We start from the raw sequence: 25,492 nt of genomic DNA on the forward strand, positions 1-25,492 counted from the left end.
AAAATCATCGGCAGATAGATGTCAAGAATGGACAGAACTTCGTTCAAGGTATGACGATGCTTTCGCCGGAAAGCTTGAAGAAAAGGAGCAAAAAGAAGAAGAACCAATCTGCTAACATAACAAACGTTTTACAAATAACGGCGCCGCAGCAGAACCCTAGTAATATAATGGTGCACTCGTCTCCGCAGCACAACTCTAGTCCGCAGTTCTCGCCGCGCGGCTTCCAACTTTCCCCGACCAATAATCTTTCCCCCACTCCCATGTTGCAAGCGTTGACTATAGTGCCCGGCAAGTCGGGCACGCCGGCGCATATCGTGATGAACGGACAGGGAAACACTAACAACTTTGGATCGCAACAGATAATAGCGAATACATCGCCATCGCAGCAGATAAACCTCTTGCAGCCCGTCAATTTGATCAACAATACGACTAGTGTCATGTCAAACTTCCCCGCGTTCCAACAATTCATCGTGCCCAACCTCGGCGGTATGGTGATGACTGCGGACGGTACGGCGATCATTCAAGACAACGCTACAGGCATGCCGATGCAGCTGCAGCTGCAGACGGTGAACGGGCAGAACGTGCTGACGCCGGTGCAGAACGCGGGCGTGTTCGCCGCGGGCGGCAACAGCGGAGTTGTGCTTCGCGCACAGAACCAGCAAGGCAAGCTAATACAGTCGCAGCCTAGTCCCGGCGCACAGTTCCTATCCCCCAACAACCAGGTCATGATGAGCAGCCCCAACTTCAACGGCCAGCTGAGCCCTCTACTCGCTAATTTAAGTCCCACAAATGTCACCTTCAACACGAGTCCGCACCAGGTGAGGACGGGAAACGTGCAAACGCAAGAATTCATACAGACCAATCAGATGGGACAAACGTTAATGGTTCCCTTGTCACCTAACAAGCAGGCGTCCCTGGCTTCGGCGTCGAACAACAGAAGCAACTCGACCTTCGTCCAACAGAACACGACGATCGTTCAGCAACAAACAACACTAGTGTCGAATTCCCACAACGCTCAGATGTCGTGTCAAACTAATTTACACGGAGGCAATTCCTCGCGTCTCAGCATTGACCCGAGTCTACTTCTGGCGCATAAACAAATAAATCAAAAAGGGAGAAGTTTTGTCCAAATGGCAACAGAAAATAACCAAATCGAAGAAATAAAAGAGGACAAACACACATCGGCCGCCTTCGGTCAGTTGCCGAACGAGCCCGAAGCTAAGATGGACAACGATGGATATGTGAGATTTATGAACGAGTTCAATCCTTTGCTGGGTCCAGGGACGTTTAACAGTCACGTGCGTCACTCGGTGTCGACACAGACGTTGGTGAACCAGCAACGTGGTAAATCCCCCAACAACCAGGCGGTATCGGGGAGCAGTCCGCCCGACACGACGACGCACAGTCCGCTGGGCGCGCTGGAGACGGCGTGCAGTCCGCGTGTGTACGGCGCGCGGTGCATGTCCACGCAGGCCAACTACGCCGACACCACCACCAAGTCGCCCGAGCCCGCGGACATTAACTCATCGGTACGCATATATTTTTGTTTTATCTTTCTACTAGTTTTCGCCCACGCCTTCGACCGGGTAGAATAAAAAAAACTAAGTAGCCTATGTGTTCTTTCAGATTATCCTCTAGGTCTAAGCCAGATTTCATCGAGATCCGTACAGCAGTTTAGGCTAAATCTAACAAACTTCCATCTAAACTATCGTATTTATAATATTATTAAGATTGTTTTATGTTTCTATCTCGTTTACTTTTCTGTTTCTTCTAATAGCATTTAGCATCTTGTGAAATCTATGTGTATTTGTTGTAATGGTAGTCTAAATGCTCAATTCCAGGGCATGGTTCAGTGTGTGTCGAGCAGCGAGCAAGACATAGCGGAGTCCCGAGAGCGCGCCTGGCCCACGACTAGACACGATGTCAATTCCGACACCGATAATACTAGTGAGTAATTTTACTTGAATTATATTGGAGCAACTAACCTTTGCTTATGCTCTTACTTAAGCTATACTACTATACTAATATAATAAAGCGCAAACACACATTACTTAGTAGGATGTCAGCAATCACAGTACATTTTTTAAAATCTATTTTTTAATAAATAGCCTTACACTTACGACACGCTTTAGGCTATATATTTTTACGATATTAAACTTAGAGAGTAAATAATTTGAAAAAAATACCACCATGCGGGAAAGGGACAAAAAGTATAAACTTACAACATCAAGGAAGCAAATTTGCCATGGTAATGATAGTTGTTATCCAATGCTTGGTTGTAATTTGCGCATTTAAATTTTGACTTTTGCAATTGAAAATTTCATATTAGTCGGTCATACTTTTACAGATATGATCTCAAACGTACCGATGATGAGACAAAATCGGTCGCATCCAGTAGAAACGTCAGAGATGCATTACAATCAGAACATGACAACTCCGCTCAGCCACCAGCACCAGCACGTCATGCCGATGACGTCCAACTATTACGACAGACAACAAAGTTATAAACGGAAGAACGAATTCGGTGACGGTTCCTCGTACAGAAGTGATAAAATAATGAGATCCAATTATAACATGGTGCACGGCGCTAAAGACTCCGAGTATGACCTTGTGATGACCTCGCCGGGGAAATCACAAAGACATTACCCCACTTCGGGGTCCTCCACTGCGCCCATGCAAAAAGTATTCGATAGACATAACTTAGGTTCCGGAGATGGTGAGTACTGTCTTACAATAGCTAAAACCTCACACTATAACGCTTTGGATACTCTGCCTCTTAATTCCAATATGCGAAATTGTATTTAAATTTCAATGATTTGTCGAATTCTTTTATCGCTTATCTTAATTGGACTGGTGAGAATGTTAGAAATATGTAAACTTAACTAACATTCTTTTAAATCTACGCGCTATTCAGATTTTGTGCTGAATGTACTATGTACAATTAAATGTATTTTTTGTAAATATTGATAAATTTCAAATGTTTTACTTGTATATATAAAATTATTATCTTTTCTTCGAATATTGTTATAACTAAATCTCTACTTCAAAAAGCTTGTTAATATTGACTCTTCCATTACAGCATAGCAAATGTTGCAAGTTAGAAACAAAATATATCCTCTTTCGTAAACTAATAACCGAAACCATCTCACGCTTTAGTCACAGCTAACAAAATTCAAAATTATCTATTAAAATGTTGTGTCTTGTATTGGTTTTGGATTGATCGTTATAATGCGGTTGCACTAAATTGTATCGGAGATTTAGAGCGACAGCAACCGTTGCGCACAAACTGATCATTGTCGTATATTTCAGCTTCCACGTAATGCGATACTATCGGTCATTGGTTTTCTTTTGGTTGGGTTAATACAAGATACAGCTGTTTATAAATGGTGTACTGGAAATCTGATGAGAGTGTAGCGATGCGGCGTCGGCGCCCCCCACTACGGCTTTCTGTCGCTTTCCATTGCACCACACGAAGTAACAAAATTGGCTCACGAATTGGGATCCCATTACTAACGCATCATTGTAAAGCCATCATTTCATCTGTTCATCGTTGTAAGTAAAGCACATTTTCATTTTTAATGTATCTTCCTTCTTGGGCACGGGAGAAACTACACACACGATACGTTTTGCTTCAATTCATTTAATTACATCCAATGTTGTTAAATTCGTTGTAATTTTTCACTGCCCATTTAACTAAATTAATAAACTGTCTCGCCTTTGCGCTCTAATTGTAAAACCTCATTGTACGGCGATACGAGTGCAAAAAACGGCAACTTCTAAGCTTTAAGACACATCGCCATTCGCTTCCCTTCGGTGTCGGCTGGTGACGGCTTGCTTAACTACGTACAATAGATACATTTGAACGATTGTGGTGTAGATACGAAGAGCGGAGACGAGTCCGACGGGAAGGGGGGCGAGGTTAGCGAGTGCGTGCACAAGTTCGATGTGGGGGAGCTGGTGTGGGGGCCCGTGAAGGGGTACGCGTCTTGGCCGGGCAAGCTGGAGGCGCGCAATGCCGACGGCCGGTGGAGCGTGCGCTGGTTCGGTGCCGACAAGACGCTCGGCTGCGTCGAACATTCGCGCCTGCTGACGCTCAGCGAGGGCCTCGAGGCGCATCACGCCGCGCGCACCAAGCACAGGAAGTGAGTTGAAGATTGCAACACAACGATTACGTACAAATTACAGTACAAAAGACAGCTGCTCACTATTTTTTTATTAGTTTTATTAGCAATCAGTCTAGACTTTAAGCAAATGTCATGACGATTAAATTTTAAGAATGTTTTCCCCGTTGACAAACTTTAAAGAATCTGCTCACTGTTAAAGAACTCCTTTTGCAATTAGAGTAGTAAACTCTACGTCCCAAATAACTTCGATTGTCCCGCTCGCCCCGTGGCATACCACAACCACACAGAAGATAGCCGTTTAGTTAATGTATTTCCACGTATTTCCGCGTTTTTTATTTGACTGTGTGCTGGAAGATAAATGCTAGTTCTCTTCCCCCTTTCTTCGCTTGTCTTATATGGAAAGGGAGGAAAGGGGAGTAGATTTGACAGGGGTATACACATAGGAATGGGAAATATCCGTTTGGTCTTGTCATTAAATGTAGGCAACGCATCTGCAAACTATGTTGCATACGTTATTTTGGATTTTATCTTCCCCACTGTTATGTTTAAGGAATATGATAGCAAATATCTATGTGTATATAGAAAAAAAAATATTATTGTACGTCTATGTCTAAAAATGATTGTTGATTATTATTACATAGGTTGAAAAAAATATTGTCATTGGTTTCTGATATTGTGATTTTTTTATTTTTCTGTTGCATGATTATTTACATATAAAAAATGTTGTAATATTAACCCAACCCAAAGATTAAAATAAGTTAGTTGCCTGTTAGGTTTGTCTATGGTTCTCCGTTATCTATGCTCATAGCTATTGTATATTGTGCAGGAGTAGAAAATTGAATGCGTTGCTAGAAAACGCTATACAAGAGGCAATGGCGGAACTCGATAAGAAATGCGATAGATCCGGTGCGAGCAGAGTTAGTGAAGATTCTAATGTGGGCACATCTTTTACGGACACACCTAAAAGAAGCAAGAAACATGATAAGATCAGAAGCAAAGAGAAGTATAGGAAAGCTCAGCCGAGGGTCGACGGCACCAGGTTGAGAAGTTCTCGATGACAGTTGAAATAACAGTTTTGTGTTGGTTCCAGGGATGCCAGAGTTTTTTTTATATGTGAGCATTTTAATGTGTTTGTTTCTTGAAGATTTGGGGTGCTAACGAGGAATAAACCAGCAAAATTATATCGAAATATATATTTGATTAATAATAATATGATAGTGGAATGTCTATTAGGACAATTGCGTTGTGTTATTATTTAAGATTGTTTATGAATGTGTAAATAATGTTAGCGCACTCACTAAGGCATTCCATTTTTATTTGGATTTGTGTCGATATTTTAATGAAATTATAAAAGAAATGAATTATGATTTACATTTGACGGTATTCAAAATAGATTCATTATTATAGATACAATGTAAAGAATGTAGTGTTTATGTGTAGCATATGTGGTTTTGAATCACTGTTGTTCCACTATAATTTTATAGGTGTAAGAGATTTTAACATGAAATAGGTCCTGTCTATATATCTAAAGTTTGGTGCGTCATACAAATTGTTAAACCAACATTCCTATGAGCAATTAGTTGGTAAAAATAAATAATAAAGTAAACATAATAAATGTTATTGCACGAGAATCGTACAAAAATATCTGTCTTTATAAGTGTGAATTTTAACAATTTGTGTAGACGTTCCAGTTTAAATACATTTCATCGATGTTTGTACAATTTTTATTGAACTGTAAATTGATAAGAAGAAATCGTTATATATCGTGTACATTTTGTTTTGTTAGAAAGTAAAAAATTATGATTTCTAGTCAAAATATTGAGCATATTAAAGTGTAGATATTACGGACGATGTAATTGACAATAACACTGGCCTGGCGACCTGTCAACATATTAATAAGTACAGTATGTGTACATTATATTTATTACTTTCGACTTTACTGTCATTTTTTGCAAATGTAATTTCGTTAGTATTTTTTGTAATGCAATAGTTAAATAGTTTGCTATGAATTTAAGGTAAGATTTGAGAAATGCATATTACCGTGAATTTCAACTATCCCAACACTTGTACAGACATACTATTGTCGTCCCTTACCTTCTATTTAAAAAAGTGAGATAACGATATGTCTTTGTACGGGTAATCATTGGAAAGTCACGGTTAGGTTTCGGGTAATGATGACAGCTGTCACTTTTTTTTATTTCAAAATTATACAAAATTTTGTCAAACGGGAACCTTGACGATATACCAGCTAATAATTTTTTTTATTAATGTAGACCTGAACACTTTAAACAAATATCTTCTATATAGATTAGCAAAACTATAAATTATATATTTTAAGGAGTATAACTACAGATTAAAAAATGTTGATTTCTAAATATAAATGTCAAGGTTCGTAAAGCCAAAATATTGTAAGAGTTTGAACAAAACATATTTTATTGTGATAAATATAAAATGAATTATTGAAGACATTCGAGATTTATTTTTAGCTTAAGTTCTAAGCTGATATTTAGTGCATCACATTTCAGTACCTTTTTTACGTTTTAATTTTTAAAATTAAGATTTTTCACTATAAGTGTCGATTAAATAATAAGTTTTCGATTATGGTACAAGGGAGATTATTTTAAAACATTTCTAAAATGATTTTTAATCACAATATGCAGATAATATCTAGGTAAAAAATTTCTAAAACTCTGTAGGTAGAATGTTAATTATAGTTCATTACATAAATACATTTTGTTAGGTAATTTGTTATAACAGTCATTGTTAGGTAATATTATCGATGTGTGAAATTAATTTATGTGATCTTTGAGAACGAGTCCGGATAATATATCATAGCTTACTGTTTTTATATTAATGTATTTTAACCATAGGGATTCAACTTAATTTTCCTAAACGATAAATGACTCCCGATATCAACATAATAATAAATGTTAAATCGATATTGTTTATTGAAACGAATAGCACTTCCCTATGAGATGGTATTATGTACATAATCTAACTGTAGTTATGTATAGTATTTTATTTCAATGAAATTAATGTTTTATAGACTAATATACAATATAAGATTATTTATTTGTTTTGCTGTGTACATATTTTTTTTTTCAATAAAATGTACCTGTTTTATTTATGTTTCCTTAACATCGTCCTTTTGTAGATCATTATGAGAAAATATAACTTTGCTATAGGTACAAAAATATTATTTTCATACCAACATGAAAATCTTTGTTTATTCCATTGCCAAACATCTGAAAAAAGTTATTTATCTATGGATTCTCGAAATAAGCGGTTGAACATAGCGCCATCTATCGGTAAATTATAACTTTCACACCAAGCTTTGTATTCCTACAGGTGAAATTTAAAAAATCTGCTGATTTTGCTGAACTTTAATTACTCTCAGATATTTAATAGATCTCGTAAATATTCTATATAAAACCTACATTAGATAATAAGATGATAGGAACATAGTATACTTTGAAAATATCAATCGGAATACAGTTACTCTGACCAAGTTAGTGTTGACCTCGAGCAGCGGAGCGCCAGTTCTGCCCCCTGCACTGAAAACTACATACAGATTTAATAAAGATATACTTATAAAAAGCATTCTCTGTCACCGGTCTACATAGACACTACCAATACAAAAGTGGCAAATCTTTTTTACACTAATAAAAATTTTAACCTTCACAATGAAGTGTTTAAATCTACACTTAGCTTAAATAAGTATTTCGCGACTCTTAAGTGTGGCTTATAGTCTAATTTTCTGGTCAAATCCATCTTTATGAAAACTGGACTATCGTTGTAATTTCGAGATCGTATTTTTTTGTGTGTACAACACAAAGTACGAAATAGCAACACACCAGAAAATAAGTCGCCGGCAATATATTCGGATTAAAAAATAATATCTCGCTTGTTTGCTGACGTAAAAGCACCAGTTGGGTTTTCGTAATACTCTATACGCCTACTATTCAAAGGTTTTGCTACGTTGGTGCTGAATAGTCATCCCTCTATCAAATACGGATTATGTTTTTCTAACATAAATTTGGTAAAAAATGATTAAACTGAACCATAAACAAATCAATTGATAAAGAGTACTAGACTTACCTAACAATATGGATGGCCACTTTTAAGTATATTGTACTAGCTTTCGCACGCGACTTCGTCCGCGTGAAGTTAAATAAAAGAAAAGTGAGTAGCCTATGTGATCTACCAGACTATCCTCTACGTCTGTTCCAAATTTCATCGAGATCATACAGAACATCCATCGATCCATCTAAATTCTCGCATTTATAATATTAGTAAGACTAGCTTAAGCCCGCGACTCCGTCCGCGTGGAATTAAAAAAACAAAACCAAAGAGAGTAGCCTATGTGTTCTTCCAAAGTACCATCTACATTTGTACCAAATTTCATCAAAAACTATTCAGCCGTTTAGGCTACAAACACTAACAAACATCCATCCATCCATCTAAACTCTCGCATTTATAATATAAAAAGTAAGATTGTTATGTCACAGGCGAGTTAAATTTTGATAGGTAATCAATGAACGATAGGCCTGTATAAATATGTCGAAGTAACACAAAATTTTATTGTAGCATATTTCGATCAATTGAACGTTAACAACGAATCGTATGCTATTAATTTGCTCGAATCCTTGCGGTTCTCTGATGACCGCGCCGATCCTAAACAAATGATCATTGAAATAAAGACGTATGGGGCACGGGATCGCTGGCTCGTTTTATTTCGCTTACAAACTGAACGCTGGCCCACTAAGTTACAATGGTCGTTTGTTTTGCTAAACCTACGTGATACATTGTTCGGAATTGCTAAGGATTTTTTTAAATAAATTTATTGGTTGTAAAAATCCACTATTTACAAATCAATAAGATACAGAGATTAGGTTTACGATAGTAATGGTTACATTAAAAGGATGAACTAATACTTGTTTAAGCGCAAATGTTACTGTCAGGTCTATCACTACACAAATTAATGAACCCAATTAAGATGTACCGCAGATTTGCAAATTACCTACTTCGCTACAATACGCTACGTAATGTTTTAAATTTAGAGTTATGTTTTATTTAAACGTTATTTCAGACTTCCACCAATCCTATTTTTGTATTTTGTCTTTTTAGATCCGGATTATATTGGAAAAACAGACACGAGATAGCTTACACGTCCCTGAAATGTTCGTATAAACTCCTTTGTAATGTATATTACTTCGATGTGACTTACATACTTTTGTAGTACAAATAAACAAACACATAAATATACATCCGCTGGATAAATGCGAGGGCGAACAAAAAGAAACTTCAGTAGAAGTTGCTGCGATCTAACATTAAAAGTTTTAGCTTTCATACTTTTTCTAACTGGAGTCGTTTATAATGGTAGGTATAGTTAAGTATTATTACATGGATTATTATTTTAAACTTATTTTTCCAAATAAACAATCGTCCGACTGTGATTTTTAAAATGTAAAAGGCTGATAGTTCGTTAATTAAATATTTTGAGAGTTCCTTTTATTTACGTTAACGTTTAAAACTTTACTACTTACATGTACATAGGTGTAGACGTAAGCATATTGCTAGATAATTGCTTTCCCAATTTGTTTCATTAGGGCTGCGTCTTGGAGTCGCAGGGGTCTTTGCAGCCTCCTTGAGGAAGGGGGAAGAAGTAATTTAATTGTTATCTGCTATGCAACAGAGACCGTTTATGGTTTTAGGCAATAACTAATTCAATTTAGCGATGCTCCGTACCAACTTTCACCTTCGAACCGAATTCGCATTACGTAGATACCTACGTAGTACTACTATTCAGTAATATGGAAAACATTCATTTGTTAAATGCGGTTTATATTTAATATATATTGAGTTTATATTGAGAAGCAAAAGGTTAGCGTGGTATGGACATGTTATGCGACGAAATGATGGGGACATAAACCAGAAAGTGTTAAGATTGAATGTGGATGGCTACAAAGGAAGAGGAAGACCGAAGAAAGTATGGATGGATTGTGTGAAAGAGGATATGCTTAAGAAAGGAGTGGATTCAGATATCACGGTTGATAGAGATGTATGGAAGAGCAGCACATACTGTGCCAACCCTCCGTAAGGGATAAGGGCAAGTGGATGATGATGATAGAAACAAATGTTTAAGACGTAACAAAATATGTTTAAAGCGATTCATTATTTACCTATTAATAAACGCAATGTCGCTGGACCAGTCTTGCTAAGGAAGGTATCGAAAATGTAAGTAGTAGACCATAGAGTATATTTAATTATTATATTTACTATATATTCTTGGGGGGATACATGTTTGGATTTCTATTGGCTTTTTTTTTAGAATTATAATATTTTTAATGAAATAAAGCTAGTGTATATGGCTGAAAGCCTTTTGGTTCTAATGAAAAATATCTACATTCCAAACATGTGAGTTGCTACGAATGATAATATCTGCGCACTGTGTAGGAATCACGTATTCGATTTGCAAAGTGAATTGAATAGCTTTGTTACATTTTATGCCTTATCCTTTTCATGACTTATTGGTAAAGGGATTTCAGACATCAATGGCTTTTACAAATGCATTTGTATGTTATTAAAAAAGCAGAGAATTTTTCATGTCATTTGAATGAATAAAAAAAGATTTTTTCAATTATAGATACAAAAGCTAAGCACAGCCTAAATAATAATAAAAGCAAATGTTAGCTGTAATTCTCTGAATCAATATAAATTTAAATAAGCCGAAAATGCAAACAAAATTATCGATAAACTGTCCTTTAAAAGTGTTTTCAATATAATGTATGAACATTACCGATTGCATGAAACCAAATTTTCGAATAAAACGTAAATTTAAATTGAGTTCGACGAGTGATAAACTGTTATGCAACGGCGGGCTCAATGCCCTAGTTCCGGTCCACTGTTTACGTTCGGCACAAAGTAATATGTATTGCCAACATTAATCCTCTTGTACACCACATTACTTAATTATACTGCAAGATATACTGTATTTTGTCACTTAATAAAGATGAAGATGTTTACTAATCTTATTTAACCCTTAAATGCATTTATACATCAGTCTTTTCTTCCTTACATAATAGACTATTTTTACATTATTTTCCCTTAATCTATGTTCTTTTTAAATACCATAAATCCCAATAGGTAGCAAACCTATTTGAATTTATGGCATTTAAAAAGAAAAAAAATGCTTTTAAGGGTTAAATTATTTATAACTTCAGACTTACGAGTTAAGGCTTAAGAAGTTAAAATTCCTTAAGTGGAACGTTTTGTGGATGGCTACAAAGGAAGAGGAAGACCGAAGAAAGTATGGATGGATTGTACGAAAAAGGATATGCTTAAGAAAGGAGTGGATTCAGATATGACGGCTGATAGAGATGTATGGAAGAGTAGCACATACTGTGCCGACCCTTCGTAAGGGATAAGGGCAAGTGGATGATGTTTGTAACTCCTTAAATAAATTATATAGACTAGCTGGTATAAGCAATAGAATTATTGTCAAGAATCAGTCAAATAAACAAAAGAGAAAAACGGTTAAGGACTACATCGACAATATAATAAAATTTCCAGTCAATGCGGTCTTAAAAAATTTTCGTTGTTGAATCTCTACAGTCACCAGAGTGGTAATGGGATTCTTTTCTTCATTTAACTGGGTCATTTTCTTGCGAGAGTGTCAAGTGTGTCAAGCAGGGTGTTAAAAATAGCTCACACAGGTTTACACTCGTGGCGAAGTTAAGTGTAAACCTAGTCTCACACGTAGTACTTCTCTAACGCCCTGAATGCTAAATAGGCAGCTGACGCCTCCAGCCCACTATAAAGTCAACTTACTCCTTTATCTTTTCCGACGATAAACGAAGTCTTAACGAATGAGTTCAAAGAGGAACGTTTTGTTATCTTTTATACATAAAGAATTTTTTTCTCAAAGGAACTATCAGACTGATATTATGCATTCTTATTCAGAACATTGGTTTATACTCGTATATATCTTTCTATCCAAAAGTTCTTTTGAAGTTTCATGTGTCAGATTTATAAGATATGGAGATGTTAGATTTTAGTTTAGTTTGTAATAGAAAGAAAGAAACGAGTAAGGAGATAATATTAGAAATTCAAGTTCTATTAGATTGTTGCTACTATTCCAGAAAACTAATACTAAACTTCATTATACACTAGCTTTCGCCCGTGACTTCGTCGGCGTGGAATTAATTAAAACCAAAAGCGAGTAGCCTATGTGTTCTTCCAGACTATACTCTACATCTATGCCAAATTTCATCGAGATCCGTGCAGCGATTTAGGCTACAAACTCTAACAAACATCCATACATCCATCTAAACTTTCGCATTTATAACATTAGTAAGGGTAAGAAGTAAGATTACTAAATAACAGTTATGAAATATAATTTTGTAATTTTACCTGCAATTTCATGCAGGTATTCTGCACTTGGAAAAGTTTTAATTGAGGGATACGAAGCGTGGCTGTCGCCGACAAATTTGTTCTTCGCGTCTCTGCCGATGCCGGTACTCTATTGCAAACTACTTACTGAACTACCATACAATATGTTAACAGTTATTTAACTTTTCATTTTCAAGTGTCCTTAAAGCGATGGGCATAATTGGTGAAATACGTAAAGCAAACCATTTTCCGGAGACCGACACTAGATGACAAAAAAAAAGAATCATCAGAAATATTTAGTTGTCTCTCAGAAATAAGATTCCTTTTACACTAAGCAATTAACTGTTATTTGCCCATAAATATTCAGTAGTTGATCAAAAATAAAAGTGAAAACAATAGAATCGCCTAGTTAGCCACACTATTGGAAAAAGGGCAAGAGTAAAGTTAAAACAAACTATCTACACGTACAAAACGAAATCACATTTATTAAAATGAATTGTTCTCATTTAAAAATTTAGCTTCGTTATCTGTGCTTAAAGTAACGACGACGGCACAGGAAAATATGCAGCGCAGCCAAATAGCGCTGCAGACACTAATTACACCCGGCTTCTTATCCGAAGCTTAAATAAATTACTCTGACGGAGCGGTGCTCTGTTAAATTTCATACTTAAAGGAACGAGAGGAAGCTAGACTTTAAATAAATTTATCTTATTCTTTTCATACAGGAGTAACCATGATATAACATACTAATAAAATTAAAGCACGTACGGGCATATTTAAACAATTTAAACAGTCCTGTGTTAGATATTTGAAAATAAAAAAAATCTTTTTAGTTATGAGTTTTACTTGCATTCTTCCTAAAAAGTTTCATGGTTCCATATTTATAAGTAATTAATTGCGGTAGGAAACAAAAATTAAATATCAGTTTAGATAACGTAGTGGAGTAAAATATGATATCTTGTAAAACTCCTCCTTCCGAACAACTTTGAAAAGTTTGTCGCGCCATCAGACGATTTTAAGTTTTAATTGATTCATTGTTTATGCCACTGTGGATTTAAATCTTTTCGTTTATGCCAAACCATTCATCGAATTTTAGAAATTAGGCTAGAAAGTATACTGAATCGCTTTACATAGCGAAATTTCTTTGGATTCAAAGAAGACAGGGTTAACGATGATGTCAAAGAATTATCAGAAATAGTCAATAATATGAATCGATGACAATAACGTACTGTATTTTGCTAAAATTGTTTCAATCGAAACCTTTCATTTCATTTAGAAACTATTTTTTTTTACCCAAGTCTAATAAATATTTTGTTTATGTTATATCGGTTTTAACCGATAATCGGCAGCTTGAAAAACCGACATATTCCGAACAGCGCAGACATCCCTAAAGACACCAAACTTTTTCGCGGGCTTTTAGTTGTCAAATAGTGAAGGAATAAGAAATGTATAACTATAAATAAAAAATCAGAAATATTTTGCTTTGTAACACAACTTTTAACTTCTATGGTACAATATGTTGTAAATTATTGTGTTTTAACAGATTTTAAAATATTGCTTGCGTTTTAAGTTAAAGAAGTGAATTGAAGTTTGTAAAATCATGAGTTCCCTTTTATCAGCGGAACTTTCTGCCACTTGTAATGCCTTAGGAACACTAAATAAGAAAACAGGAAAGTATTTGATAGATGATTTCACTCTTAATACAGTTAAAGATTTAATTAGATATTTGAGACGTGATGGCGAAGACCACGAAATACGCAGACATTTTGGACAAACTAAAGTACTACAAACGGATCTATTGCCTATGCTTATTGATCATTGGGAAAATAGTGAACTGTTTGATGTCACTCTGAGGTAAAATTCTATTTTTGTCAGAACAATGAACTTTATATAGTATTACAGATGTTGTGTAAACGTCATTTATAAAACTGCTGTACAATTTAACTTGTAGTGATATCATATTATTTCTTTTGCTGGCAGGTTAATTGTTAATTTAACAAATCCTGCTCTGCTGCTGTATAGAGAGGAAGTTCCTGTGGAGCGCACTGCCCGACACAATTATTTACAAATATTATCTCATTTGCAAAACTACAAAGAAGAAGCTTTCACTAAAGTTGATGTTTGGCAGATGTTTTCAAAGAAATTAGCAAAAGTGTTAGAAATAGTAAGTGTTAACTATGAGTTTCAAACTTGTCCAGTCCAGTAAGGCAGTAGCTAGTAGTATCCATATTATGGCACCAGAGGATTCATACTATCCATGCCTAGGCTAGTATACTGACTATAGATTAGTGTTCATAGACATCTGTAGACTATAATAAATTAAAAGATTGTAGATGCATTACAGTAAAATATACATTTACTTTAGTCCCTTTCTTTACTAGAAATGATTGGAAAGAGAAGGTGAACTAGTATTTGGCATTAAGCAATTTATTAAGTTAAATTGATAAATTACTTTACATCTGTTCTCTGTGTAAATATGATGTTAAATTTATTGAATTATAAAATGTAATGTAAAATTGTACACAGGATTGGTCAGAAAGAGATGAAGATACAGGTCTGATTATTGAAAGGATCTTAATTTTGATAAGAAATGTATTACATGTTCCCGCTGATTTAGATAAGGAAAGAAGACCTGAGAATGATGCCAGCGTTCATGATCAGGTTAGGCCAGTTTCATGCAATTTAAATTTTATTAAATACTAGCTTTCGCCCGCGACTCCATCCGCGCGGATTTAAAAACACAAATGCAAGTAGCCTATGTGTTCTTCCGGACTATCCTCCACATCTATGCCAAATTTCATCAAAATCCATTCAACTGTTTAGGCTACAAACTCTCACAAACATCCATCCATCCATCCATCCATTCATCCATCCATCTAAACTTTCGCATTTATAATATTAGTATTAATATAAGTATGATTAGTATGATAGTTTAATGTTATACAATTTGATATTTTTATAGGTATTATGGGCTTTAAACCAATCAGGATTATTGGATATAATACTTTATATGTCATCAGAAAATGAAAAGCAGTATTTTATGCATATATTAGAGATAATTTCACATTTATTGAGGGAACAGAACCCGTCAAGCTTAGCTAGCGCTGCTCTGCAGAGAAGTATGGATGAGAAAGTAAGAGATGAGCAGGAACTTTTGACTATCAGAATGACGGAAACCAAAGAAAGACAAAATAAAATAAGACAATATTCTGGTACAAGGTATGTTTTTCACTAATGTTAAAGATTTATGCTTATGCTTAATTTATATGGAAAAATTTAAACCAACTTTAAACTTTTTAACACAACTATAAAGAACTTATTAAACTAGTTTAATAAACTCTGAAATCCAGTTCTACATTTTACCAGTTGTAATCCAGCACTGGATTCTTTTGCTGGAATGGAACATAAATTGGGTATTGCAACCAATAACTGCTTGCTGATGAATGTAACATCACTATTAATTTTTGATGTTATTAAAGGCATTGCCTAACTGTTGGATGTTACTAAAGCCATTGTTAAGTGTAGATTGCTTATGCTAAATATTCACTAAGGGACTTCCTAAGCTATTGATGATTGGAGTGATAGTAAGGCTATATACAGTATGTTTTTTTTTAGACATTCTAGGTTTGGAGGGACATATGTTGTCCAGAATATGAAGTCTATATCGGATAATGAAATCATATCATTAAAGCCTTTAAATAATATATCTAAATTAGACTTCAATGGCAGTAAGAAATCTAGATTGGTGAAACCTAAACATAGAAGACCGGTTGAAAGTGGTGTGTTAGAAAGACGGTCTGCATTTGCTGTGAGGTGACAATTTTTTTTATTTTTTTTATAATAATATTACCCAAAAGTGTTACTTTTATTGTATACATTTGCTTTACACACTACATTTTTACCTTATCATTAACAAAAAATCTTAATTTTTTTAATTTTTTATACTTCTGTTCTTGATTTTTTAGTTAATGGTTTATTTGCAGGTTATTTCTGAAAGAGTTTTGTATAGAATTTTTGAATAGCTCGTACAATCCACTGATGCATTATGTGAAGGACGTGTTGGTGCGCTCGAGGGCACAACAAAATGATGAATCTTACTATTTATGGGCTGTCAAGTTTTTTATGGAGTTCAATCGCGGTCATAACTTCCAAGTGGGCCTTGTCAGGTATTTCTACTTAATTGATGTACACTTTTTAGTTTTAATAATAGTTTACCATGTTTATAAGGAAAAAAAAATTTTTTCCTAAAAAAACCTATGAATAAAAACAAAAAAATTACATTTTTTTGAGATTTCGTATTGACATTTTTTTTTACTAGATTCGCATGAGTAAACAAAACTAAATCAGTGTTTTAGTGTACTTTTGTAAAGATATTTTCCTATAAATGTTTATACTAAAAATAGTATAAAAAATTGCAGAATTTTTATTAATTCTTATAAACTGCTTTTAAAAAATGCTTTCCCTTAACAAAATAAATACATTTTGATATTAGTGTATCAAAATGTTATGTACCTAAAGGTATATCACGTAGTACTTAAGTTATCTAAGTATTACAATAGATCGTTGTTAAGTTGGCCCATCTCATCGGCGCCCGTGTAATTGAGCGCCGCTGACAGCCTGATGAGTTGGGAAACAGGAAATTTGACAACTTCCTGCCTGTTATTTCAGTACAAAGATGGAAGCTCTGTAATTGTTTCATTAGATAATTTTAGTTATATTTAACCTGCCGTAAAATTAATGCAAATAAATTACGAAATACTTGAGATATTGGTATCAAAAAATCATATACAATTTCCAAAATACTTCTCTAGTTATTTTTTTCCCCATATTGCGTAATTCATTCGATATGGTGGCAGGTATAAATTAAGGATTTCTCTCAGTATATTTTATTTATTGTGCAAACAACATAGATACGTATACGGTTTTAATCCGACGTTAAGCTCTGCAGAAAAATCTCTAAAAACCACACAAAGGATTAAAGCGAACGGCGCTTTGACTGTAACGTATTACCATAAATGAAACATATATACGACAGATAAAAAACATTCAGCCATATATCCTATTTTTCCACTCAATTTTTATATAAAAAAATCACTTAATCTCCCAACTATATTTTTTGCCCCTAATAAAGGTCGGCACAGTATGTATTGCTCAAGTATATCGTAGCTGAATTCACTTCCATATCACGTAAATCCTTTAAAAAATAAGTAAAAGCAAATCTTACTTTTACTAATGTTTAACGAAATTTGTTAGAGTTGGAAATGGATGGATGGATGTTTGTTAGAGATTGTAGCTTAAACAGCTGAACGGATTTGTATGAAATTTGGTACAGACATAGAGGATATAGACTACTCAATTTTTTTTTATTTCCACGCGGACATAGTCGCGGGCGAAAGCTAGTATTTTATTGTTTTGTTTCAATTTTAGTGAGACAATGTCCGTACCGATGTTTCACTACGTCCAACAACAAATGGAGAAATATTACGATATGATAAAAGTAGAGAAGAAGAAATTCTCAGCCTGGGTCCGTAGACTCCATCTCTCTCTGAGAGCATATAAGGAATTATTAAATACATTACTAGCTATGGACAAAAGCACCGACCCTTCAGTAAAGGAGTCCGCTAAAGTATTAAAAAGTAACATATTTTATGTGCTAGAGTATAGGGAATTTATTCTCTATACGTTTCTGAACTATGATGATAGCAAGATGCCGAGGTAAGTGTATTTTTAATAATATTCACTTAATTTCTATACAATATATACTCGTAATTTTCAATAATTTAGAGCAGAAATTGTTTCTAAATTATCATTTTCAATAGCCGTTGTTATCACCACAGTAGGCAATAAAGTTAAACTTAATTTTTTTTCTAAGTTTTTAGCTGAGAAATATAATTTCAGGTCGTATTTAGTGGATTTGGTTGAAACTGTTCATCTATTTCTGAAAATGTTAGAGCACTATTGCAAGAAGACGGGCCTCGTTGTACAAAAGAAACTTCGCAAGAAGTCTAAGTCGAAAAGTAAGTTGGTCGAAACATTTCCGATACACGTCACCATTCTTATAGAAATTGTGTAGTAAAATGTTGATAGTGATTTACGAAACGTTACGAAATATTCTCATTTTTTACCATTTTGTAAGTTAAATTATTGTACTTATTGAAACGATTAGTTTCGCTTTTATATTTTGAACACATCCTTTAAGCTCGGTTCGGAATAGTAGTCGACATTATTTCAATTTAAACGGATCGACAACTTTCATAAATAAAGTATAGCCAGAATTTGTATATTTTGTGTACAAAATCGTTGAAATTTTTGTATGGAATAGTGTGCCCCTTCTAAGATAATAGCGTCGTCTGCCGATGATCGGAGAGGGAGGAGTTGGAGTAATCAAGAGGGGGATAATATTAAACACACTTTTTCTGAAGAGAATGCTTACTAATATGTGGTTTATTTTATAATTAAAACCTGACAAATTGTTTTTGAATTATATATGTAAATCTTTCAGTATTGTACTTCTAACTTGACAGTTTTTGACTCTATGGGAACAACTCCCTGCCTGCGTCGCCTATGGTACAAAAAAATGTTTTTTCTTATTAGAAAAGAAACAAAGTCAGAAAGTAAGGGCTGTACCTATAGAGGTGCCGCTGTGGGAGTGTTTGTGCCCGCAGCTGGCGTGCGTGCTGAGCGCCGGCCTCGCGGAGTACCCGCCGCCATTCGACGCAGCCTCCGATGTACCTATAGACCAGCAGAAGTAATCATACTTATATTATAAATGAGAAAATTTAGATGGCTGTTCGTTTGTTAGAGTTGGTAGCCTAAACGGTTGAACGGATTTTTACGAAATTTTGATAGATTTAGACAATAGTCTGGAAGGACACATAGGCTTTTGTTTTTTATAATTCACTTTTGTTTTTTATAATTCCGCGCGGACGGAGTGGCGGGCGAAAGTTCGTAACTAATAAAAACACGAAAGTATAGATATGGATAGATGTTTGTTACATTTTGTAGCTTCGGCTGAATGAATAACGATGAAATTTTCATCTATGTAGATAGTCTGGGCACATAGGCTACTAACTTTTGTTATTTTTCGATTTCACTTTATAGATTTTTATACATTGCAGATATCTATAATCGGTAAAGACAGAAAAAATATCTTTAATATAGAATCTGTAGACAAAAAAAAAATATTTGTACATCAAAAATATTTTTTTTCCACACACAATGTCATCCATTAAAGATTTTTACAATTAACATTCTAAGTGCGATAGTTAAACTTATTTATGTTCATTTAAATACATTACACTACTTGTTCAGACTCTTGTAAAATAACACTAACATCAATTATGTATTTTAGAGAGGACTGTATGAAGAAAATACAAAAATTAATGCGGGAATCCAAATTCGAGGATGCTGTCGGGACGTTTAGAGCTGCTAGGTATATTTTTGTTATGTATATAGAAATAAGAATGTTTAAATGTACGCATAATATTTGCAATCACGTAATACTATTTTAACTAAAACATGATCTTAGAGAGGTTTGGCCCGAGGAAGGAATATTCGGAGTTAGCGGTATCCCTGAGGACGAAGAATTAGAAATGTTGCAAACCATTTACAACACAGATTTGGGCGTAGAAGTTAACGGCAAGTATTAAATAATACTGTATGAATTGCATAATAATTTGATATTTGAGATGACGTCATAATTTGGTAAACATTATTTTGGTTTACAGAGGTTCCAGAAGTAGAAGACGAGTCACAAGATGGCTACGATAACGAAGAAGGTAAGCATTTACAGATTCAATGCACATGTAATTTAATTTCCAATTATAAATTACTCTGTAACTTGATAAAGGTACTGATTATAATTTATAGACATGTAAAAAATGTTTTTTTTTAGATGAAGAAGAGGAGACAACTACATCTGTTGTGGAAACTGACTTCGATTTTCAAGATTTCATACAAAGGTAATATTGGTACACATTCGATTTTGAAACGATTACTTACCTGTTAGTTAAAAAAAATATTTCAAGGATTTGATTTCGGAAGTTTAATTTCTTGTGACCGCCATCTCATAGGTTCTGCCACCCCCGCGTGGTGAGTGCGTGCGCGTACCTTCTAGAACGATACGAGAAGAACTCTTTGCACACGAACCACTGCATCATCAAGATGCTGCACCGCGTCGCGTGGGACTGCAGGCGGCCCTCCATGATGTTCCAGGCCTCCATCTTCCTCACCTTCCAGAAGATATTCCACAACCCTTTGCCACATTTTAAGGTAATTTAAGCGAATACTAGCTTACGCCCGCGACTGTCCGCGTAGATTAAAAAAAAAGTAGCTTAAGTGTTCTTCTAAAGCATCCTTTACATCTATGTATGCCAAAATTCATTCAGTTCAGTTGTTTAGGCTACAAACTATAACAAACAACCATCTATTATAAACTTTTGCATTTATAATAAGAATTTATAAGTTGTCCGAATGTTATGGAATGGACCAAATATAAGGAATTTTCAAATCTTTATCTCACAAGCTTGTTTTAAAAAAATATAAAACGTTAGTATACATTTGGTACTTAACATCATAATAATGCAGTTTTTTTATCTTATTTATAAACTCTAGGCAAAGTTTTCGTTTTGAAATTAATAAAAGATAGATTTGTTGTTTAAGCGTAGCCTTCGATTCAATAGGTTGTTATAAAGTTGTTCTCTCGCTGAATTTCAAATGATCTCCTTTCGCTCAGGAGTTGGAAAAGTTCGCTCTCTTCGTGTTCAGAAAGTTCTCGGAGGTCGCCTACAAAAATACAAAAGTATTTATCGAACTTTTGTTTTGGAAGTCGTCTAAGGACGCCATCGATATAGAGCACGGCTACGACCTCTACAGCGACCAAAAGTAAGTCTATTTAACTTTAGATTTATGCTAATAGTTTAACACCACTCACTTTCTGTTTATCTTTCTTTCTTAAAGAACTTCGATGAAATTCAGACAATCTACAACAATTCACTAAATTAATTTCACTATATAAAACCTCATATTTCATAAAACGTAGTTTGTTTCTGTTCTATGGAAATACATTGAAATTAATATGAAATTGTGCTCTTATATCTCTTAATACAAAATTAATGAGACTTTGAAATAGATATTGGATTTAAATTGCATATGGATCATTACTACACTAATATAAATGTTTATTCTGAATATCTATAAAATGTTTATAATACTTTAGTCCGTGTGCATAAAATGTAGCAGAGAAAGTTAACGTTGACAATTTTATCCAACAATCATGTCAGTTTTAACTTTTTAAGTGGTATTAAAGTATATTTCGTGTTAGGGACAAAGTAGGTAAAGGGCATTGGAGTGAAGAGCAAGAGGATGAATTACGCAACTTATTTATGGAGAATCAGACAAACCCTACAACAGAGAAAGGTATACTACAATATGTTATCCGACTCGAAGGACCATTATTTGATTCTTTACTACAATTATTGATTTCATATTGTGTAGATGTTATTGATTGGATTTTGGACAACCTGATCGATCAGACTCGAACTAGACGTGGAGTTATCAAGAAGTTAAAAGACTTGGGTTTGATATTTAAAGCGCCAACGAAAAAGAGTAATAAAGAAAGACAAACTCAAAAAGTGCCTATAGAGTTTTTAGAGGAAGAAGATGCTTTACTTATTGAGTTGTGGAAACAGTATGGTGATTCGCCCGGTAAGTACTTGATAGTGTTCTATAAATTCAAATAACTGCAATACTTAGTGTAGACTCTGAGTATGACAATTTGTGTGGAAGGATGACTTGTGTTTTGTTTGTAATCTTTCGTTGGAATTTGATATTACTTCTCACGCAATAAATGTACCGATTTAATATGAATTATATGCCGTTAATTGACTATGTATGCCGGTCGTAAATTATCTTAATAGTGAAGTTCGCTCACTGAAATGTAATAATAGGCTTAATGGAGTGTTAGGGACCAAACTGATTGTCCGTTACATCTATAAGTATTCATTCTTAATAGAAACCGCAATAATTTTATGGTTTAGTATCGCAAAAAGTCGTTAAATTCATATTAACTCACCAATTACTGTTTAGATTACCCTAGCCCTATTTTGAATGGTTTATTTTTTAAAAGTTAGTGAATTATTTACTAGCTTTCACCCGCGACTTCTTCTGCGTGATATTAAAAAGTAATATAAATCATGACCTATGTTACTGACAACGTAGCTTTTTAATGGTAAAAGAATTATTGAAAACGGCCCTGTAGTTTTTGAGTTATTTTATTACAATCAAACAAAGTTTTCCTCTTTATAATATTAGTATAGATATACTCGTAGGACGTTTAAATGAAAATGATAATCTAAATAACAGATCCAATGGGAGTAATAATTCCCCGAATGCCACGTAAACGGCCAAGACGTAGCTTCGTAGAGAGACTTTTGCAGTTAGATCTCATACAGGACAAGAACCAATGCCGGAAAAAGAAGCAACGGGTTTCAAAAAGCGATGGAAATAACAGCGACAAATCTGATAGTAAGTACTGACGTCAAATAAAAAACCTATTATAATTACGTTATTTTGAATAAACAATTTGTGTACAAATCTTTTCATTAAAATATCTTTGTCAATTTTTAAAATTAAAATATTTATTTCACAGGTTCATCGAGCTCTGAATCATCAGATGAAAGTGATTCTGATAGGAATGTAAAAGTACGCTCTCCTAAAGCCAATATAAATATCAAAAAATCAAATAAAAGAAAAGCTGATGCTCGTAAAGGAAACACTAAAAATATTGAACTTACCGCTAGTGAAATTGCTAAACTGTTGGTGGAAGCTGTTGATAGCGGTAAGTATTTATTTAATTCAGCATTAAAGAAGCATGAAAATTAAATCGATAGTGCTTATTTCAAAACTTTTCATTAGTTATGTAAATTACATTATCGTTATTTCTTTATTGGAAAACTGTTTCTTACATAAAAAAATTCAATCTGCCTCAACGCGAATAAACGCTCGTTATTCAAAGAATCTATAATCCTCTTTATGAATTTCCATTAAATTTTTCCAATGTATTGATAATAATCAAAGAATTATCTCTTGGGAAAAGAAACTGTTTATATTTGTTTTAAGTATTTGAATAACAATTTTTCATATAAGGCAAACTGTTTTACAAACACTCGTTACTAGGCTACTAAGAGATGCCCTTAGTAACCATCCCATTACTAAGATTAGCAATAAGTTTCTTAATAATAAGAATAAATACCAAAGATAACTTCTGGTAGGTTTTGGCGAAGCATTAAAATGGGTGGCAGAGAATTTGGAAGAGGTAGCATTAGACCAAGAAGCGGAAGGCTTCGACCCGAGCGCGGAGGGCACGCCGCTAGTGCCCATGTCTGAACACTCGGTGCAAGCTATGGAAAAACATACTTTTCATAAAGTCCTAAAAGGAGTTGGTATATTACCTCCCGCTGATGAACAGGTTAGTTTTTATTTCATCATCTTGTCTTTATCTCATTCACAGGTTTTAGTACACTGCCACATTTCAAGCAACCCTTCTTCTCAATTCTTGTTCGTTCTTAGTTCTACCTCCTTTCTCTTAACCTTCTCAGTTCTACCTTTACCGTTGTACCCCTTTACGCTCGTAATTAAAGTATTATTGGCTTTTATTTAAAAAGTAAAATTGCTGCTAATTTAAATGTTAGAAAATCTTATTTTTTCTGTTAAAAGTTATACGGTTATTTAAAAAAAGATGATGAATTGTAAAATAGGTTTCTTACTTTTGTTATGGTAAATGTATTTTATTGTAAATTGTAGGAAACGTACTGGAGAATACCAAGTAACCTTCACTTCAATACAATTAGAAAACGTCGTGAGATTATTTTGAAAGCTATTAATAAAGAACTCATAATAGACGAGACATTAACCAATAACGCTAGATCAGAAGAATCAGAAAAGAACGGAAAAGAAGAATCGAGCGATGATGAAGATCTGTTTGATAGTTTACGAAGATTACGCGACAATACAGAAGAAAACATTAACAAAAGTATTAATAAGAAAACACGAAAACGAAGTCGTAGTTCTGATAATGAAGATAATAGAAAAGAGAAGTTGCAGAGAATAGAAGAAGAACAGACAGAAGAGAAGAGTGACGAAGAAGATATTTTGTCGTTTGCTAAGAAGACACTTGAATGTGACGATGAACCTGATACAGAAGACATCTTAAAGAGTATACCAAAGCATAATTCTGGTAAGTGGTTTTAGCATTTATTTAGATTCCAATTGTTCTCCTTTTTAGTTCATTTTGAGTAGGAAATTTATTTTCTCTACAAGTACTTCTTACGATTGTTTTATGTCATTTTTCAGACGACAGTGAGAACGAAGACGAAGAAATAATTGTGACAAAGCGAAAGAAAGCAAGAGTCCTTATTGATGACGATTCTGACTAAATATATTTCATAGATGTGTTTTTGCAGTGCTTAATAAATGTGTATTAAAAATTTACGAGTTTGCTTTCACCCTATATTTATCAAACTGGGTGTAAACTCAAAGTATAAACTTAAAGTATAATAGATTATAATTATAAAGCTTAAATCGTGTAGCTAGTTATTATATACTAGTTGTAGCCTCCGTTGACGTGGAATAAAAAAAATCAAAATTACGTAGCCTTTGTGTTCTTCCCGACTATCTTTTACATCTAAGTCAAATTTGATCAAAATCCGTTCAGCTGTTTAGGCTATAAACTCTAACAAACATCCATCCATCTATACTTTCGCATTTAGATTGGTAAGAATTAGAAAGATACGAATTAGGTTAATAAAATTGCATAGATGAATCGTCCATTACGGCAGTGTATTAAACTTTGCCATCAGATAAAGCGTCATCTTGCATAGACAATGTGCACAAAGTATGAAGTCGTAAATCGAGTGGGTAGGCAGAGAATTGTTTCATTCCGCACGATACGGTCACCTCTCGCTTTATTAACAACCATA

The 25,492-nt window shown here is 34.2% G+C and overlaps 2 protein-coding genes across 2 annotated transcripts in view; both read left to right on the forward strand.

Annotated features, from left to right (window-relative positions):
- The window catches only part of LOC106103463, a 55,993-nt gene extending 48,816 nt beyond the window's left edge, over positions 1-7,177 (forward strand). The window contains exons 7-11 of the mRNA XM_013283243.1: positions 8-1,529; positions 1,842-1,947; positions 2,348-2,716; positions 3,878-4,142; positions 4,951-7,177. Coding sequence (XP_013138697.1) covers positions 8-1,529; positions 1,842-1,947; positions 2,348-2,716; positions 3,878-4,142; positions 4,951-5,182 — 2,494 coding nt within the window. The 3' untranslated portion in view covers positions 5,183-7,177. The remainder of the gene's footprint in view (positions 1-7; positions 1,530-1,841; positions 1,948-2,347; positions 2,717-3,877; positions 4,143-4,950) is intronic.
- Positions 7,178-13,954: 6,777 nt separating this feature from the next.
- On the forward strand, positions 13,955-24,999 carry LOC106103740 (protein timeless homolog). The gene is made up of 22 exons (XM_013283593.1): positions 13,955-14,369; positions 14,496-14,679; positions 15,042-15,176; positions 15,478-15,734; positions 16,131-16,328; positions 16,499-16,681; positions 17,943-18,230; positions 18,414-18,532; positions 19,110-19,263; positions 19,867-19,947; positions 20,044-20,153; positions 20,243-20,293; positions 20,410-20,476; positions 20,588-20,786; positions 21,250-21,398; positions 21,838-21,932; positions 22,011-22,220; positions 22,878-23,039; positions 23,164-23,352; positions 23,786-23,982; positions 24,318-24,750; positions 24,867-24,999. Exons 1-22 carry the CDS (start codon positions 14,116-14,118, stop codon positions 24,947-24,949), a joined length of 3,798 nt encoding a protein of 1,265 aa, XP_013139047.1. The 5' UTR covers positions 13,955-14,115; the 3' UTR covers positions 24,950-24,999.
- The last annotated feature ends 493 nt before the right edge of the window (positions 25,000-25,492 follow it).

The sequence above is a fragment of the Papilio polytes genome, unplaced genomic scaffold (assembly GCF_000836215.1).
Source record: "Papilio polytes unplaced genomic scaffold, Ppol_1.0 DF823731.1, whole genome shotgun sequence".
NCBI lineage: Eukaryota > Metazoa > Arthropoda > Insecta > Lepidoptera > Papilionidae > Papilio > Papilio polytes.

What these genes read in the sequence shown, in the direction of transcription:
- LOC106103740 (XM_013283593.1), top strand. Translation starts at nt 14,116, where the DNA reads ATGAGTTCCCTTTTATCAGCGGAACTTTCTGCCACTTGTAATGCCTTA. An exon ending in TTTCAAGATTTCATACAAAG is followed by an intron (nt 20,477 to 20,587) that starts GTAATATTGGTA and finishes GCCATCTCATAG; the next exon opens with GTTCTGCCACCCCCGCGTGG. An exon ending in TACCTCCCGCTGATGAACAG is followed by an intron (nt 23,983 to 24,317) that starts GTTAGTTTTTAT and finishes TGTAAATTGTAG; the next exon opens with GAAACGTACTGGAGAATACC.